The sequence below is a fragment of the Pezoporus flaviventris genome, unplaced genomic scaffold, assembly GCF_033815535.1.
Source record: "Pezoporus flaviventris isolate CSIRO_AGI_PZ_B2104156 unplaced genomic scaffold, CSIRO_AGI_Pfla_v1 ptg000021l, whole genome shotgun sequence".
NCBI classification, from domain to species: Eukaryota; Metazoa; Chordata; class Aves; order Psittaciformes; family Psittacidae; genus Pezoporus; species Pezoporus flaviventris.
In genome coordinates, this window is record NW_026892569.1 from 9,329,002 (window position 1) to 9,348,399 (window position 19,398).

Sequence of the window (19,398 nt, forward strand, 5' to 3'; positions counted from 1 at the left end):
CTCCCGGCGCACCGCCCCCTCCGCGCTCCCCCGCGCACCGGAGCCTCCGGCAGCGGAAAAGTCCACGCAGGCACCGGGGGAGAGGGGGCGCGCAAAGCTCGAACCATTGCTGCGGGAGACGGGGGGTGGCGGCAGCCGGAAGAGCGCCCCGCCGCGGCCCGCAAGGGAACAGCTGGCGACTGCAACGCTCTCGGGAGTCGTAAACAAGCGCGGGACCGGCTGCCGAGGGACGTCATCCCGCGCTGCCGCTGGAGCAGCCTCGCCCCGCACAGCGTCACCCACCACCCACCGCCGCCGCGCCTGGCCGGTAGCGCAGGGGCCTCGGCGGGCAAAGGATCGCGGGCAAGAATTGCCCCTTCCCTGCCAGGCGTGCTCGTGAGCAGCGCCTGCACGAGAACGGGGCTGTCACGAGGTAATGAACTGGCGCGGAGCATCCGCAGGCTGAGGGACGCACAGCCGCATCCTGCGCGGGGAGTCGGCGTAATAAAAGCAAACCCGACGGCATGGCCTGAAAGCGATCTCGGCACCTTCGCCAAGAGAGGAGCACCTTAATGAATAATGAAAGAGCTTTCAAATACACTTTCAGCACAGGCCATGTCCCATTTATATTTCAGTAGGAAACAGTTTAAGGAGTTGGAAGAGCTAAATAGCTACTTTATTAAACAAACAAAAATCACACCCATACCCCACAGCTCCCGACCTGTAACTCCCATTATTCGGTTACTCACACTATGATCCTGGCTGACTGCTGCTAGAACTGCTGCAACCGCAGTAGGTGCAGATGGACTGGTTGCCTGAATTACTGCGTGCCCTTTTTTTTTTGCCAACACAGGTTGCAAATATCCAAACCAAGATGTGGTATCTTGGATTTGTATCCTGTATATACATAATAGAACATTTACAATTCCTTAGATGCACTAAGACCTATTAATAACATTTGTTTATCAAAGCCAAACTGCTCAAAATTAAAGAACCCTTTGATCATGACAGTAATTACTTAGACAAAGGACTAAACATACAGCTCAGACGAAATTATAACACACAACATTATCACTGTAATAATTTAAGATACAGCAGCCTTTGGTTATCATAAACCATTAGTGGCAAAGGGAATTTCAGATATAAACCAAGAGGTGGGCAGAGCTCTGCAGTGTGCAATGGGAGTGGCTGAATCAGGATGCTCCCGCTGCCTCTACTCACTTCAGGTGTTCTACCATAATGCCACGGAAGAGTCATGAACATTGCCAACAGTTACCTCCAGAGTTCTGTAACAAGTTACTATCCAGAGTAAGAGAGGGCTAAGACTTGGCTTCCTCAGGTTTAACTCAGAGCAATGACTCTGCAGGGGTGTTTCATTTTCTGTTTCCATTTAAGAGCTTAAACAGGCCCTGGCCAGAAGCTTTTATCACTGGGTTTAAGAAAAGATGCCATCTCATGGCTTTGTACACACATTCCCTTGCTTATAGTGTTATACTTTGCCTTGTTTACCTTCTAGCTATCATGGGCAGAACAAAATTTTAGCCATTATTATAATGCTTTCCCTTCTATTTTTTTCTGGCCTCTATAAAGTTTTCATGTGAATAAAAAGTATAAATATATATAAGTACAGGAAGAATAAAGTACTTTGTAAGACTGATATTCTCTGCTCATTTTGTTAAACAATAGCCAGTTACTTAATTCCACCTGAAGCTCAGAAATAACCTCTTGGAAGAGAAAGAAAACAGAGACAGGATCTTCGAGAAAGAAGCCACTGAAGATGAGAGGATTCTCACCTAAAGAAGATATTCCCAACGACCATGGAAACAGCCACTGAGGAGGATTTTCACCTCGCCATTCCAAATACAATTTTGTTTTGGTACAACACGATGATCTTCAGTTGAGAAAGGATGTCAGCTGCTTAAGAAAAGAGTAAAAAAATTATGCATATATTTTAGGTTTTGCAATGTTCAGAACAGTGGAGACTGCTTTTGCCTTCAAGAAGCACATCAGTGCAGGACAAAAGAGACTTCAAAGTTAGAAATCTATTACCTGAGTATGCTTTGCTACAGACAGTTAACAGTCTCATGCAATAGTAGGGCACTGCATATGGACTTTGCCCGTACAAAGCTCTATGAACTCCAATTTTGCAAAAAGAGAGCAGTCTGTTCATAGAAATATATTCATCAGGGTTTGGACAAGAGCATTTTCTAGAAAAAGCATGCCCTGTGAAGCTGGGATGTCCATTGCTGGAATAAAAATGAGCACAGACTTCTGTGGGGCAGCTGGATTCTAAAGATCCAAAACCGTTCAGCATTTGAGCCCATCTTGCTTTCTTTCACCCTCTGTCTTTCTTCTACAGCTGTTATCTCTACTGCTCCATCTGCCTCTCTCAGCAGGGTACTCTCTATCAGGTAGCAGCAAATGCTGCACTGGCTGCTGTTGGCCAGCATTCATCAGCTTTGGTAGGGAGTGACTGTGCAGGCTGCTCACATCCATTGAGGAACACCAAAGAACTGGATAAACATCTGCTCATCTCACCCTCCCTTCTCCACCCCCTACCTTGAGAATTCAGTTTAAAGCAGTACTTCATTTGTATTTGAACATTAGATCTGGTCTAATAAATAACTTTATTTCAAGCAAACAAACAAAACCCAGAAATGTCATACTTATTTTTAAAACACTTTTCCTTATTTTTTAAACAGTCACAGAAAACATCAAACATTTCAAAAAGTTAACTTCACATTAACAGAAAAGCAACTGAGGGCTGGTTACATGTTCTACTAAAATGATAAAGCAGTGAAAATACCAGATATACAAACTCACCTGATTTCCTTAGAAATGAAGAAACATTGCATGTAAAATTATTTATACATTGGCATAATACTGCATTAATAGTATGCAAGTTACATTATACTCATTTATATATACCGTATATTATCAACATATATACAATGTATATGATATATAGTGTATATATCTATAAATATTTTACATAATTGCATAAACATATGCATGTATTTAATATAATGCAAATTAAATAACATATTCAACATACACTTACTATGTATATTACATTAATATAATTGTTAGTAAGATACTCATTTGTATACTGTGTAGAAATATCTTTTAATAAGCAGGGAAGTATCTGAAGGAAAATGAGAAATGGAGAATTGACTGACAAGAGATGATTAAACCAGCAGAGTTGCTTATTCTTTAATGCTTGAAGATAATGCAATTGTTCTTTATATTGAGAGACTTAAAAGATCAGGAACAGAAAATAAGTCTGAAACTAAAGAACGATGATAGTGCTACAATTAAAGAAGTATAACCACCCTTCAATAAATCAGGGCTGATAATTAAAAGAAATTTTCTAATCACTGGAGAAATCAGGTTTTGAATTAAGTTTTCTGACAAGAGTAGCGAGGACTAAAGTCCTAAATTTTAAGGAGGGGCTTGGCGATCTTATAATCTATGATCACTGCCACTGGGAGTGGTCAGACACATACATACCGATGGCTGTACCTGTAGAGAATTTATGAAGTGGTTAACATGCACTGGTTCAAATGCTGTGTAACAAAGTTCATAGTTAAACCTGAAGTGGAAATCCGTTCTTAGATGTATTACAGTCTTCATGTTATCTGTCTTTATTAACCCAGGATAATTTGCTCTTTTCCAGTGCTATCATGAAACCAGCAAATAACCTAATACCAAATACCTGGTGCTGTTTTCCAGTAATGATCATCATTCTGAGGACACAATCTTGCTCCATTTACTTCTTGTAATACACCAACATGGACAGAAACATGCTGCTTGAGAAACCCATTTGTACTGTATGTGTGCTTATCCAGCAGCTCCTAAAACAAACGTATCCAAAAATTCAAATGGAATCGTTGCTGTCTTGACATACACTTTAATTGCATCATTTATTCCTGCGACTGCCCAGTGACACCCACTATCATGCATACACAGAATAGTATGAATTTTATCAAGAATTGCAAGCAGAGTATTTCAACAAATTGTAGAATCACCACAATGTCACAATAACCTTGCCACTCCTTGTTTAACTTACTTTGTAAGACCACTTTTCCTACTTAAGAAAAAGGTGATTCCATTTTCAGTCACTGCATTTCAAAACCAACTTTAGATCACCAAATGGTAATAATCAGTAAATGATGATGATCAACAAACTGGTCTGAGCTAGTCCGACATATGGGGCAGCCAGTCTTCTCCCCCACCTTTGAGTGGACACAAACACATTACCGTAAGCTGCATTTCCGTAATGTTAACATTCAAACTGACACACCTATAGGTGTAGGAAAATAAACCTATTGCTCTGAAACAGTTCCTTACTTTCTGACTGTTCAGCTTGATTCTGAGTGTCTCAGAAGGTACTTCCAAGACAAGTTTGCTTTGCAAAAGATACATTAGGATGTAACAGTTCAAACTTTGCTCTATATTTCCACATTGCTCTACATAGCAGTAATGCCTTTATAGACTCTCATATTTTAAACTTTGGCGTGGCTTAAATATGTGAAATTATACATACAATTTGTTGTATTATGGAAAACCAATGCAAAACTTATTTAGTAAATTACTGATGAACGAGTTTTAGGGATGAGAACTCAGTAGAAAACTGCAGCACCAACTTTCCCCTTACCTGCTTAGTCTTTTTTATCAGTTTGCATCTTAATTTTTATACTAGCAACTGAACTTCTGCTATACAACATGCCCATTCATTCCAAATGTAATAGCCTCGCTTGAGTCAAGATTTCCCACTCAGCAACTGGTTCACAACACCTCTCAATTGACAATCTTAATCTGATGCATATTAATATTCTGGTAGCCTTTCGGATCATCAGTGTACAATACTCAAAACTGGGCCTGAGTTGCCTGTAATGATGGTCAGTGTTTTTCCTCTCTAGTCAATTACAGTGAACTTAGAATCCATATCAGACTTCTGGGCTTCCTTCAGCAAAATACATATTTTTCATAAAGTCATTAAGACCAAAGAATCTGTCCCTCACTCTGACACACTCAACCCAAGACCCAGATATTTAGTACGTATTCACATAAACTATCTCTGCTGCATTTCACCACCCTGAAATAGGCACCAGCTCTTTAGGGGACGAATGTGACAGTCACCTCCCTTCCATTTCCCTTATCCAAGATGGCTATAGAGAGGGCTGTGTCTGCCCTCAGCTATGATGGTTATCAAAACACTTCCATGGACTTCCTGCCCGGAAAAAGGATGGCCACCGCGGTAGCAGCTTGCTGCCCTTACCTAACATGGATGCTAAAGCGCACTGCCTCCTGTGGTTGTGTGGCAAGTGTTTTGCAGAAATGAAGCATGATCTCACATCTCCTCCTTACTCCTGCTGAGCACCTTACAGCACGAAACATTGAACTCTACAGTTGCTCTCCACAGTTCTAAGATGGGCACTTTCTGGCAAGCATCAAATACCTCACAAAATACCCATACAAGAACTGTATCCTCATGTCAGAACGCAACCACTTTCTGTATTTTTAACTTAGTCTGCGAGTCCACCCCTGGTAACTTCTGAACTCATGCAATTTAAAACGGGAGTGACAAAGTCAGAGATAAATAAAACCCCTACAGCTTCTCGGAAAGGTGGCACTCATGCAGAAAAGGAAGGCTCAAATTAATGACCTCGCTGAAAAGTAGGTAGTGCTGTTGTTACATGAGCCACTTGGCAGCGCCAAATAGTATTAGAAAGGCAGCTGGCACATACCATCACTTCTCCCCCGAGACTGTCAAAGTGGGATTTCTCCAGGGGATGCAGAAGGGTTCAGGATACTGTAATACGGCAGTAGCTTACATTTTAAAGGACACAGATGCTTTAGAGTATTAGTTTGTTCTGCAGAAGGACTTGAGAAAGATACCGTGCAGACAATACATCATGAAATGTATCTGAATCTTGACATCTAAAAATTATAAATGCTCACGGAGAACATAAGAAAAAGGTATTACTACTCAATTTATCTGTTTTACTTCATTCTCTTAGGCTTTATAGATGGTAATGGTTTACTTAATTCTCTTAAGTTCCACAGATGGTAATGGTTCTTAATCTTTAATGTGTCTTTCAGACTCCTTTTTCCTTTGGACGTGCACAAAAATAATATAGAAAATACTCTCAAAAACCTTATTTTCATCTCAACACATACAGCATGCTTTTCTTCTTTGCAGTTCCAAAATAGTCTTATTTCTATTTTTGCAAGTCTTTCCCTCAAATCCAACTCCTGATAGACTTATTCATTTTCCACACCCTCTTTTTATAGACCTTTTCTTCCATCTTTTGACTACTTATGGCACCTTGCGTGCTCCAAGCAACATCCATTTGTTGAATTTCCATTTATTTTAAAAAATTAGTAAATTAGGAATATTATTTGTTACAATAGTATAATGTCATAAACAAGCTGATGAAAGCCATGAAGTGGTGTGACAGGTATTTGGTTTTTTTTTTAATCTCCTCCTGTCAGGGAAATTGAAAATTACACATTTACAGTCCTAAAGCTTCCACCTGTTAGTCTTTCTTTTCTTGTTTTAATCAGACTTGTCTCTCTGTTTGATTTCTTTTTTTTTTTTTTCCAAAATGGATGTTACAGCCTGGTTTTGCTGTCTTTCTCACTGGATCATTGGAAGAAAACAAGGAAAGTAGGCTGAAATACCACCCCACCACAATCACAATGCAGTCATAACAAGGAAAAAAAAATGAAGACAGCCCTGAGATTTTTACTGTGCTGTAACTACTAAGACAGCAATACATCGCACTGCCTTACCTCGATTGTTGTGCATTTCCCTTATCTTTTGCTGGCTAAACTGCCTGGCTCAGCTCCACTTCTCCCCTCCACAGCTGCCTGGCCTTTCTAGCATCAGAGAATCCTCCCATATCCCTAAATCCTGACACCTTGTCACAGGGTAATTATAGCACTGGCACAACTCCAGCATCTATCTAATATCAAACAATCGCCACTTGTTTGCTTTATAGCAAGTGACTGACGTAAAAATGAATTCAGACCGGAGGGACCTGTTTGGCACTAGCCTATCCTATGACCTTGAAAAAGTAACCACCTTTCCTTGGCTTCTAGAAGATAGGAATAAACGTGCCCTTGGATGATGCTCCTGCACCTACCTACTGAAAACCCTGCACCAGGGACACCACTTCGGTCCCATCACCCAGCTTTGTACCTGCAGCCACGACTCCAAGGGTACCCCTCGCTCCAGCTGCCAACCTGGCAACTAGACAGCAAAACACGTCCAGCATTCCTTTCTCCCTTCCCAGCACACATCGAATGACAGTGCAGCTTCCAAGGATTTCAACCTGGGGTCATAAAACGACGAGAAGAGCATAGGGAAAGCAGAAGAATGTTGAGAAACCTCGGCCCTCCTTCATGAGAGCTCTGCTGATAACGTGCCACCCCAGTTTCGCCATAAGTAACCTTAACAGCAAAGGAGCCCCGCTGGCTTCTTTTCTTCCTTTCATCCTCCATAGGGGAACAGGGGAGGGGAAAGAGATGCGCCGAGGCCTCACTCACCTCAGAGACCTGTCCCCGCTCCCACCTCCTAACACATTCTAGCTGTGGCCTCCCGCCGCAGCCCCTCTCCCAGCTCCACAGGAAACCACCACCGCCGCCGGCACCCCCGCCGGCACCCCCATCCCCATCCCCATCCCCTCAAACAGACCCCTCCCCGCTGCTCCCCCTCCCGGCCCGCGCACCCGGAAGAGAGCAATCACAATCACCACAACCCCACCCTGCTGCCGCGGCCACTGTCGCAGCTTCATCAGGCGCAGTGCGCAGGTGCAGTGTCCCTTTCCGCGCCTGCGCAGCCGCCAGCGCCTTCCCTTTGGTCAGGCCCCGCGGAGGGCAGCTCCTCCCTCTGCCGCCGCCTGCCCTCCCCCCGACCCCCGCCCCTCCCGGCAGCGCTGCCGCTGCTAAACCGGGTAGGTTTCCAGTCACTATGGCGGCCGTTGCGCTGGAGGTAAGGGAGGGAGCGGTGCTTCGCTGCGCCCCGTGCATCTCTTGGGGCCGGACAGCGCTAGGCCGGGGGGAGGCGTGGGGCCGCGCCGGGCGAGGGACGCGTCTGACCCGGCTTGTTTTCTGCTCTGCAGGTCGGAGGAAAGTTTTCGTGGTCGGCGGCTGCCTGAGAGGCAGAGCTCCCGAGCGGGGCGCGCCCGGGCCCGGCCGCCAGGCCTCTCCTGCTGCCGCCGGGCTAGCGGAGCCGCGCTCGGCGGGCGGAGAGCGCGGGGGGCCGAGGAGCGGGGCCTCCTCATGCGCAGCCACCTGCGGAGGAGTTGAGCGCTGCCGAGCGGACGTCGCCTCTTCCAGGCCGCCGCTCCCCGCGCCGGGGGCTTCTTGCGGAGACTTCCTGGAGCAGACCCCACTTGCCTGCCTCCGCCGCCGGCAGCAGAACTGCCGCCGAGGGACGCTTGCGTGCTGCTGCCAGCCAGAGCCACCGCGGGCACCTCCTGGGAGCAACCTGTCAGCGCACCTCGTAGGCTGTCCCCGAAGGACCCTTCCTACGCGTTAGCTTATCCCTGAAAGGAGAGTTTGAAGCTCTCTCCATGCCTTATCAAGTTCTTCATCTGAGTGGCTGCCTGAAGCTGTAGACCAGTTCAGCTTTATCTGGTTTAAGGGGGGCAAACAGTCTAGCTCTTACACCCCATGCTAAATCGAGGACCACCTGTTCTGCTTTGGTTTAATAGACGAAGATGATGAAATGCGGATTGCTGTGTGAAGCGACTAGATCTCTGTTGTGGAGTGAGGGCTTTGTATTCACCTTCCAACTCCTGATCTGTGCGCTTTGAGAGGGGACGTTAATCCTTCTCACTCATCCCCCTTCCCTAAACCTTTCCTTGCTTCCATGTTGCATTGGTAAGAATTGTAGTCAATGTTGTTTATGAAAGGGGGTGGAAAAGAAGGCAGTTGAGGTTACAAACAAAAGTACTTGTATGACTCATCTACTTGGATTTGAGATATTCTACCCTTCTTTCAAGGAGCCTTTGCTTCTCTTTGAAGGAATCAGATGCTTGTTCCTATTCTTCCAGAGGAGGATGGATTGAAAGTTGTACATTTTAGACTTTTTTTGAGCCACTGCTGAAAGTATTAAAGGACATAATGGGGCTTTTTCACTGGATTATTGCCAGGATTAGTTTACACACTGAAACAATGCGTTGTTAGGCCTCTGATATGATAATATTTGTCTTGCTTTAATATAAAGTTACTGTGGAGGTTTTGGTTAAAAATTGTGGAGGACAGTCTGCATCAGAAGAGGCTCTCTTCATCTCTGGTTGGTGTGGCAACCCCAATCTGTCCTCGATGCCTTCAGCCTTGGCCATCTTCACTTGCCGCCCGAACTCTCATCCGTTTCAGGAGCGTCATGTCTACCTGGACGAGCCCGTCAAGATCGGCCGCTCAGTGGCTCGCTGCCGGCCAGCGCAGAACAACGCAACTTTTGACTGCAAGGTGCTGTCCAGGAACCATGCTCTTGTCTGGTTTGATCACAAGACAGGCAAGGTAAGATGTTTTCTGTATTTAAGAGTAATGAATTGCATGTTTGTTTTAGCAAGTCACTGTGGATTGCAGGTCATGTTGTTTTCCCTGTAATAAATGTGGTTACATGTGGAAGGAGTGATATTTGTGTTATAGTTAAAACAATTAATTTTCAGGTAAGTTGGTAATTTCTGACTAATTAGAAAGTGTATTATTAAAAGCACATAAAACAGTTGAAAATGGTGTACGGATATGGTGGTATAATAGTATTTTTCAAATGCTGAGAAGTGTTACCTGAGTGTGTAAATCTCGTTGTGAGGAAGGTCAAAAAACAGATTAAAAAACTGGATTTGTTTGGCACTCTTCCTGCTTGCCCTTTTGAAATTTTATAAAGAGTATTTTATCTTTTGAGTCTGATAGAGGGTTTATTACTGGCAGTAGGCGTGTAACGAATGGCAGACAAGACATTTTCTTATTGATAGTGAAAATGGTTTTAAAATATATCCTGCATTGACTTAAGGTCTTAATTATTTCTCTCAAAAGGCTGGTGATGTTAAGTGAGATTTAGGGGTTCTGTAGTGCATGTTTTGTCCACTAGGGATTGAACTGGGACAACTAAAGTTGCTTTACTTAATGACTATCAACTTAATTTTAAATATCCATCAAGAAATGAACAAAGATTTCAGTTGCTCAGCACGGTATTTTATTTTTTTTCCAAATACATTTGTCTTGTGCCCTAGAACTAAATGCTGTAAATCAGCTGGTTTTCAGCTTCACAGTGTGCCCTTCTGTGAAATACAGTGTTGCTCCTGATTTTAACAGTAATATGGTCTGTAATTAACACAGTGTTTTTTAGTAGTATGACACGGCATGAGGAACAGTATAATGCAGTCAAAGCTCTTAAACCTTCCATTGTTAGCTCTCCTATGTTATGCAATGCTTGGGCATGATGGGACAAGACAAGCATCTGATTTCTTAAGGCTGGGTTATGGCATGGCTTTCAAGTTACCTGCACGTAATTGTGCAAACTGCTATCTGTATTAATGTTTCATGAAGCATGTTGCTTTGGCTCTGTTGTGTATGTGGTGTGTGTTCTTGAACACTTTAGAAAACTTAATGCTTGAAATATTTTAAGTTTTAGCTTAGTTTCTAATATTTCTTGTTTAACTCTACAAGGTAAAATGTCTCTATTGTGCTATTGTTAAATTAAAAAGCTTTATATGTATAGCTGTTTATCAACATTCCTTATGATCCATAAAGATTTTAAGACCCCCATGTGCTTTACTATTGTTACAAATAGTCTAGCCATATTAAAGATGGTTAATTTGACAAAGCACTGAGTGTTTAGCAAGTCTGTTAACTAATAGACAAGCTTAACAGACAGTCAGCTGTGGGGACTTTGGTTTGTTTTTAAGTATTAGTTAGCTTTGGCTTTTCAGTATAGGTCAAAAAAATTATATGCTTACTCATTTTACCTAGCTGATCCAAAATAGCAACTTGGTAAGAGGATACTGTCATGTGAAGATTTGGTGAGGGTCTTGCTGAAAATTGCCCAGGTGTGGGTATCTGGATGAGTAGCCATAGTGATCAACTACAGAGTGGGTTTAAGTGCATAGGAATACACTACTATGAAGTTTGCATGTTAGATGTTGTGGTACTGTAACAGGTATAAGGCCTCTAATTCTCCATACAGCAGTATAGAGGATTATGGATTTGTTTGTAGTATCTGAATTTACCATTCAGTTTGTTTGTACTGTCTAGTTTTTCATCTGGTTGAGTATCTGAATGGTAAATTAGGAGATGGTTGAAGGAGAGGGAAAAATGCATCCTTACAGATAATAGATATAAAATGCTGTTGTGAAAAGGGGGGTAGAAGATGTTGGTAAATACAGGCTTAACTGTAAATTGTGAAAGCTACTTTAAAGAGGCTTGTGGTGTTTTCAAAGTACAAACAAAAATGTAAAACTGTGCCAAGACATTTGCATGCAGGAACATTTATTATTATTGTTTACAGAACTTCTGATACATGCATCTCATTTAGGAGTATGTCATTATCCTATCAATGATCTATACTTAAACCTGCATAAATTCTTAATACCACAGTGTTTCTGAGCATTTCTTAGGAGCTCATATACAGGACTCATTAATTCTGGGTTTTATGAAAGATAACAGTCCTTGAAATGTTAATTTAGTAACAGAGAGAAACCTTGAAGTAATTCAAAATAGTTCTTGAATGATCTTGGACTGTGGTTTCATGAGTTGTGGACTTTGCTGGCAATTCCAGTTTCTGGCATTCCCAGTCACTCAGTCCAGTGCTCTGTGCTGCCTCTTGAGCTGCCTTCGGTTACACTCTTTTATTTTTCTTGAGGGTTTGGAGTTTTGTTTGTTTTAGAGAATCAGGTGAGTGATCCTGTTTACTACATAGTCTGTAAACATGTTTGTCAGCATAATCTGTAAAGAAGGGCAGACACTGAAGAGAGGGAGCATCAGTAAGCAGTGGCAAGGAAACTAGTATGCAGGGGTTTTTTTGAGGCAGAGGTAGGCTTAAGCTGAATTAATGTCACGTAAATAGACGAAGTGGAAGATGACATGTTGCTTACAGTTGAAAGATGTTAATGTTTACTTTACATAAAGGCACTTCAATTATGCATGGAAAAAGTTATATGCCCAAAGGAGATAATGTCTATGTAACACCAACATTATTAAGGATAAAAGTAGGTTGAGTCTTGAAGATCACCAGTAAATAGCAATTAAAAGCAGATATTTAAAATTGGATTTGCTTATTAAAACATTTTTAATATTATATGCAAGCCTAAAAATATGTAAGATAAAGGTGGAAGGAGATGGTGGGGGGAGGATCTGTACTCTACTTTTTTTTTTTGTGTGCTTAGTAATACTTTTATAACCAGTGCAGTGCCTCTCTTTGCTTCTGTTTGTAGAAACTGTAATATATCCTTGTGGATTTTTAATACAACAATAACATTAAAAGCATATGCTTAGAATTGATTTGATTTGAGTAATTAGAAGTTAATCAATCTTCTTAAGAGATGCCTGAAAAAGTGAGTCACTAAATATGTAGGAAGTGGATGTTGTGCTGAGCATGGAGTGTTCCAAGAAGTGCTAATCAAAGCAAAAGAAAAAGTGGGCTATAGTTCATAAAATCTAAATGTGTTTGTTAGCTTCTATCACTGCAGAAGCTCTGTAAAAGCTGCTTAATTGAAATCTTGAAGGTTTGCTTGTTTGGTTTGGTTTTGTTTTTAAAAATAAGCAAGTCAAAAACCCTTGAGAATTTGTATGTGACTTCCCAGGCTGAAATGCTTCTGGCAGATGTGAAAGCTTTTAGTAGAAACCTGAAGTTTCCGACAGATATCCAGGCTTTCAAAAATAGGAATTATTCAGTGCCTTAGGTTGTTGTGAGTGGCTAATTTTAAGTACCTTTTATAGAGGATGTGTTGCTATAGTTTACTGAAGCTGCTGAGAAACTGTGTGAGAAATAAAGTATTTTCGTAGACCAAAAGGAATCCAAATAACTGGTCATTTTTAGTATCTGGAAAAAGTGTAGGCACAAGTCTTTGTGTTAAGATGGTATCTAATACTATTGCTTTCATTTAATTCAAAGTGGGTATGAATTGAGTTGAGCACATTTGTAGTATCTTGGTTACAGAAATGCTGACTCGTAAACTGAAAGCCAAATAGTCCACATCATAGTAAATGAAGTTTATTAAGGCTGTGCTTTATGGCTTTTAGGCTTAAAATATGTGAGATAGAAATGTGACAGAATACTTTCTGCAGGGAGCACCACCCCTCTTTAAAGAAGACAATCCCTCTTTAAAGAAACCAACCAACCAACCAAAACCCAACACCTCAAAACAGCACCACCGAAGGTGTACGGCCAGGAAATTATGGACTGACTAGCTTTGTTTGAATCCCTAGGAAAATCATGGAACAAGTCTTGGAACATTTTTCTGAGCACATGAAGAAAATTATTTGGTAATGGCCAGTATGGATTTAGCAGGGATAAATCATGTCTGATGAGTCTGATTGCTTTGTATGATAAAATAAATAGATTTAAGGGCAAGGAAGAGCAGTACATGCTATTTACCCTGCCTTTAGCAGGGTTTTGACTGCTTTCCATGCTGGGCACTGCAGTCAGGATGTGCGGACAACTAGATGAGTAAAACAAAACTGGTTTGAGGATCACGCTCATTGGTAGAATTTCTTTACCTGGGTGCTGGCTTCAAGCAGAATACTACAAGAATCTGTATTATAACTTGCAACAGTAAACATTTTTATCAGTGACTTGAAGGACATGAAGTATGCTTTAGTCAAGTTTGAAGATGGGACTGTTGTCGTGGTGGGGAACAAGTTGATATGCTCAAGGGCAGGGCTGCCATCCCAGAGGGACCTGGCCTTGCTGAATGACCGGGGCAGGCAGGAACCTCAGGAGTCTGAACAAGGGCAGATGTGAAGTTCTGCACTTGGAAAGGAAGGACTTCTTGCAGCTTATTTGTTCGTGTCTGTGATACTGTATCCAATTTTGGACCATCAGTGCAAGAATTACATTGATAAACAGGAGTTGAAAGATCATGTGCTTTTTTTTCTTGCTTGTATTATACTAGGCATAAAAGTGTATTGACCATGAAAGGAAGAATGAAGAGAAAGAATTTGTGAATAGGGAATATGTTGTTCACTTACTATTACATGGAATGTTTTGTGCCGATCAAGAATTTGGCAAGATTAGAGAACTACAGGACATCTTCTCTGGACATCCTGTTTGTTCAGAGGTACTTAGTAAATCTATCTTGCAAAATTTAATGAGAAATGGTATTTGGAGTTTCAGGATTTTAATGGGAGATTTTTTCCTGCTGTTCCTTATAGAAATTCTTGCACTATTTGGCACTGATCTATGCAAAAGATATTTAATTTCTCATGCATCAGTAGCATTCTTTAGGTACATACTACATCTGTTATTTCTTTTTGTTATATCTTTTCACCTTTCTGTTTGGACTGTTGCCTTTGAGAGTTGAACAAATGTTTTACTTTTTAGTATTTCTGGTGTCATTGTACGCTTACAGTCTGCAGTTTAAGTGTAGAGGAAACACTTTATCTTCCAAATGTTGAATGTCTATTCCAAGTGCCCTGGGAGACTGACCTGGGATCTGTTATAATGCGGGAAGGTGAAATTTCAGGGCTTAGATGCTTTTGGTAAGAGAGTGATGTCAGCCAGCCCTTATATACATACAACTGTTAATATTTTTATGTAAGTGCTTTTCACCCTGGATGAACTATCCAACCTTATGCTGATACGATCATAAAAGTAGTATAGGGTAGGGAGCTCTTGCTTTCAGCAGACTTCATCGCCATGCTTTTAGGACCCAGTGCAGGAGTGCTGGTAGCCATTTATCGTAGAGGTAAGTTACTGCTGACAAGGATTTCCCCGCAGATACCAGCTAGAGCCACTGCTGCAGAGCTAATACTGTAATTCTTGGAGCTGACCCATTGCAATCATGATGCATCTGTCTTGAGCCAGGAACACCAACGCATTGATTGGGCTTTAAAAACAAGCAAAAATCCCTTTTGTATTTGCAATAAATTTTTACAAACCTCAGATGAATTGGGTTACTTAGCAGCAATGAAGCCAGTATATGTGTTTTCCTTACGTCTCTAAAGGGATGGTTTGGGTTTGCTCCTGGTCCTGTGCTTATAAATGTAAAACCTTGCTTTCCTGATGAACTTTCATTCCATAAGGTACTTTCTTACTTTATTTCATATGTTGGTTGTGGCTATCTGCTGATTTATTTTTTTTTTTTGTAGGTGGATTTATATTTCATTGGAGAAATACTTTTGATTTGGCTTTGCCCCCCTCTGCTATTTTAATTTGAACAGTTTTGGTTGTTGATTTATTTAATAAAAATAATCAAATTTATGCTGCAGTAGGCCATGTGGGTTAGTAATGTCCTAACTCTGTCAGTGTTCTCCTTGGTTGTGTCGATCTAAATCGGATCTAGCTAAAACTGCAAAATGTGTAGACAAAAGCGATTTGGTGCACTTTGGTTTTTTTTGTAATTTCTTTCAATAGCTCAGATAAAGTGAAAATTATTATTTTGTGGAACCTGGCAAGTGAAAGGGGAGGAAAAATGCCATCTCCTTCCCTAAAGCTAGCAATTTCACAGGCTATTGCTGTGAAATTATATGATTGTTTGTTGTCTCTGGATTTCCTTTTGAATCACATCAGTAATTGCTTCCTGTTAATGTTGCTCACTTGCTGAGAGTTTGGATTATCTAAGAGCTCTGAGTTTTGTTAAATCTTGCTGTGCCAATGCATTAATGTTCCCAGCTTGTCTTCCCTTCCAGAAACAGGAGTGGGAACTTAAGGCAGAGAGATGGATTGAACTGAATCATCTTATGCAAGAAGATGTATCTGTCTGCCAGAGGCCCAGAGCAGTTTCCTTTTTGAAAAGGAAAAGCGTTGTCCTGGAGCCAGACGCTTAGTTGGATACAATTTTTGTGTTATTTTGTACCAGAGACACATGTATGTAATTGAGCAATGTCTTAAAAGTTTATTTCAGTCTTGAAAGTATAAATAAATGATGAACCTCCAGAAGACTTACAATAGAAAGTCCAAAATTTTGTAGTAACACTGTGGTTGAGTAGAAAACCAAAGAAGATGCTAGTAGTTGTTTTTTTTACTTTTCTAAAAATGTAAAAAGTACTGGGATTAGCCAGAGGTTGTTAAGGGCATGAGGAATTTGTAGTATCTTTGCAAAACTATGGAGTATTTCAGTATTAATAGTTGAAATATACTGTATACTGGAGGGTAATACGTGCTGTTCTTAGACCTTTTTAGGTTATAAAATAACACTAACCAACCACTGAAGGCTGAAAAATTGATGATAAGATGGGCTCAGTCACAAATAGTCTAATAGGGTAAAACAGCGAGAATTTGTAACCAAATACGAAAATATTGATAGTGTTGTGCTGCTGTTAAGTAGGCTTGTCTCCGATGGAACATCTTGTTCAGTTTTGTTTTTTATACGGTAATTCAAATGTGTTGAAAATATTTATTGACAAAAATACTTCCATTTATTGACAGAAATACTTCAGTGTAGGGAACATGCAAAGTCTGAGATATGAGAAGAGGCAAGTGACCTTTTGTTCTCATATTAAGAGGCTATTGAAAAGAAGACTAAGAACAAGGTGTTAATGCTGTATATTCTCATAGTTACAGTTGTAATGGTTCTTCCATAAAAATAGACCTTAAGATACAAGAGTTGTGGATGTTTGTAACTGTGTATTGAGTAATAAACTTTTTAAAGGCAGGTATAAAAATTCTTAAGTTTCAAATCAAAGAACTAGCACACTGTTATGGGCCAAGTAAGTATGTGTATGGCAAGTTCTTTTGAAGACACTTGGTGCTAGCTGCTGCTATTTGCGTGTGCCATTAGTCTTATCTGATATGGCAGGTTTTGCTCTTAACTGGCACTTTTTCAGAGTTCCTTTTCTGGGTGTTGAGCAAGAGTAAGTTTAAACATAGAATTTTCTAGAACTTTGATGTCTCTGATGCAATATTATTAATGTTCTGTAAGAGTTTTTTTCCTTGTTTAACTTGCCCTTTCTCCCCCCACTCCACCAGCAGATTTTGATGATTCTGCCTTGCTTTCTATTTTTTAATTGTTTTTCTTGAAGCCAGGTCTCTTGGTTTTGCAGAGCTGGGCTTTTAGCTTCCACTTACTGTTCCCAGGTGTTTGAAGAATCTGAAAGCTTTTAGGAGGTATAGTGAATTATTTGTAATCCTTCATGTTTTAGTTTTATTATTAGAAAAAAAGCTTTGTATTTTATATCTGGTGGTGAAAGAATCCTTTCTGCAGCCAAAACTATTTTTTCAGATCTTTGATCTCTGTAGGTAATTGCAACTCCTTGTTTTCTTGCTATCATTACAGGGATTCCTCTTGGTGAATGTCAGAGGATTTTTAAGACTATGTGGAGTCAATATAATCATATATTATTACAGGTCAAAAAGAAAGTTTGATGAAGTTTCTTTTGTTTCTATGGATTCCAGAACTGTTAAGTTATTATGTAGAGTTAGGGTGGTATCTACTTCGAGGGATGTTGCAATACTATGAATGAGGACAGCCACATTCTATGACATGGGCGTACTGTCAGAGGATAAATTAGGTTACTTTGGACCTCTGCACATCATCCAGTTCAGTCGCCTGCACCACAGCAGGTCTGTTTATGTTGTCTATGGATTTGGAATAGAATTTTGGGTACAGAATTAATCTCTACCAACAGATAAGCTTCTGAGGACAGGATCAGGTGTATTAGCTAGGAAGGCTAGCTTGTGTCGCTATTTGTTTTAAGTTATGTTCTTAACTTCCAGTATGTGTGTGATGTGTGTATGATTTAGTTTTACAAAACACCTGGAGTACTTTTTATAGCATAACTTAAAATTACCACCAAAATGTGGCCTGTAGAAATGCTTTTAAAATTTACCTGGGGGACGAGAAGCAGCAGATGAAACACATAAGAATGTTCCTAGTTCCACCCCTAATTCCGTAGGAGTGGAAATAATACAGCGCTTTCACTTACAGCTCTCAACCACTACTTCCTTTTTAAGAACTGAAAGGGGAAATTATGTATTTTTTTCTATCTTCCTCTTTGAGGACTTTTCCTAGACTGCACATTCCAACAGCTGTACGAGAAAGCCGGGACTACAAATTGTCATAGAAGGGGAGTGTTTTTATTTGCAATTTGTGTAACTAGTTGAGATTAGGTAAAGCTACTGGTTGTGGTTTAAGCTGGGCTTTTGGTAGGTGTATAAATATTGCCTGTGACATTGAAGGCTAATGATTTGATTTATGAACAGTCCTTCCTGTGCAATTAAAGAACTGATAGGCTGCCATTATATTAATAATATGTTATCTATAACATAGGCATGTAAATATTTCAAAGCCTACTTCAATGCCCTTTACCCATGGTGTCATCCTGATTTTTAGTTAAACTTGCACATCTGTTAATTAGAAAGTTAAAACAATGTGTGCTGTGTTTGGATAATTTTTAACTTTCATGTAAACAGAAGGGAAAATGCTTTTGGTGTTTTTTGTACTTGAACAAACGCACTGCACTGACACACATGGACAGCTTTATCTCGGAACTCGTTTTTTGTTTTGGAATCTGTGTACATGTGCTGCCTTGCCTATTGAAATCAGTACGGATTATACATACATTCTGTTGCAGAATATTGCCTCCTGATAAATTTAATGCAGATCTACGCTTCAGCTGCATGTTAACTTGCTCTGATGCCCTTGTTCTGGAAGCGGGCTTGGGAAGGTCAAGTTTGGCAGAACACTGCACCAACACAGCTGTCCTGCTTTCTTTAAATTGCTCTGAGACATCCAAATGGCATTCCTGTAGGCTCTTTAGGTCATCCTGTTCTGGGATTTTGTCTACTTCACAGCCTGGGTAAATGTGCCTGTAGTTGAACGGTTTTGTGTGCAGATGTGCGTATAGGTGAGGTTTTGTTTTGTCTCCCCTGGTTGATCAAATGAAAACATGCTCAATTTTCTTCTTCCCTTTCCCACATAGCTTTGTGTTGAACCTACCTAGGGTAGGTGTTGCTGGATGAATTTTAGATGATGATGTAAGTTTTATAAACTAATATTAAAGGATCTGGATGACTAGTCTTTGTATTGAGATCTGTAACGTGTACTCTCTTTGATGTGTATGGCAAGTTTAAACTATAAAACACATCTTCTTTTATAATTGCTGTTTTGTATTTCCTGAGATTTACCAAAGTAATTGCACTGTAGTATCATTAAAACCTTTTCTGAAGATGTGGTTTTGAGTCTAATGCTAGGGTACCTGTAATCCTCTAACATTACGTCTGGCTGGATCTGCTTGCTAGTGTTG

At 40.6% G+C, this 19,398-nt stretch overlaps 1 protein-coding gene across 42 annotated transcripts in view; it reads left to right on the plus strand.

Annotated features, from left to right (window-relative positions):
• Window positions 1-7,895: 7,895 nt before the first annotated feature.
• The window catches only part of SLMAP (sarcolemma associated protein), an 83,479-nt gene continuing 71,976 nt past the window's right edge, over window positions 7,896-19,398 (plus strand). For 26 of the 42 annotated variants that reach the window (XM_061455924.1, XM_061455928.1, XM_061455939.1 and 23 more), the window contains exon 1: window positions 8,066-9,513. In XM_061455924.1, the coding sequence (XP_061311908.1) occupies window positions 9,316-9,513 (198 nt within the window). In that variant the 5' untranslated portion in view covers window positions 8,066-9,315. Of the gene's footprint in view, window positions 7,979-8,064; window positions 9,514-19,398 lie in introns of those variants that run through there. The other 16 variants (XM_061455918.1, XM_061455942.1, XM_061455940.1 and 13 more) reach the window with 2 other exon arrangements.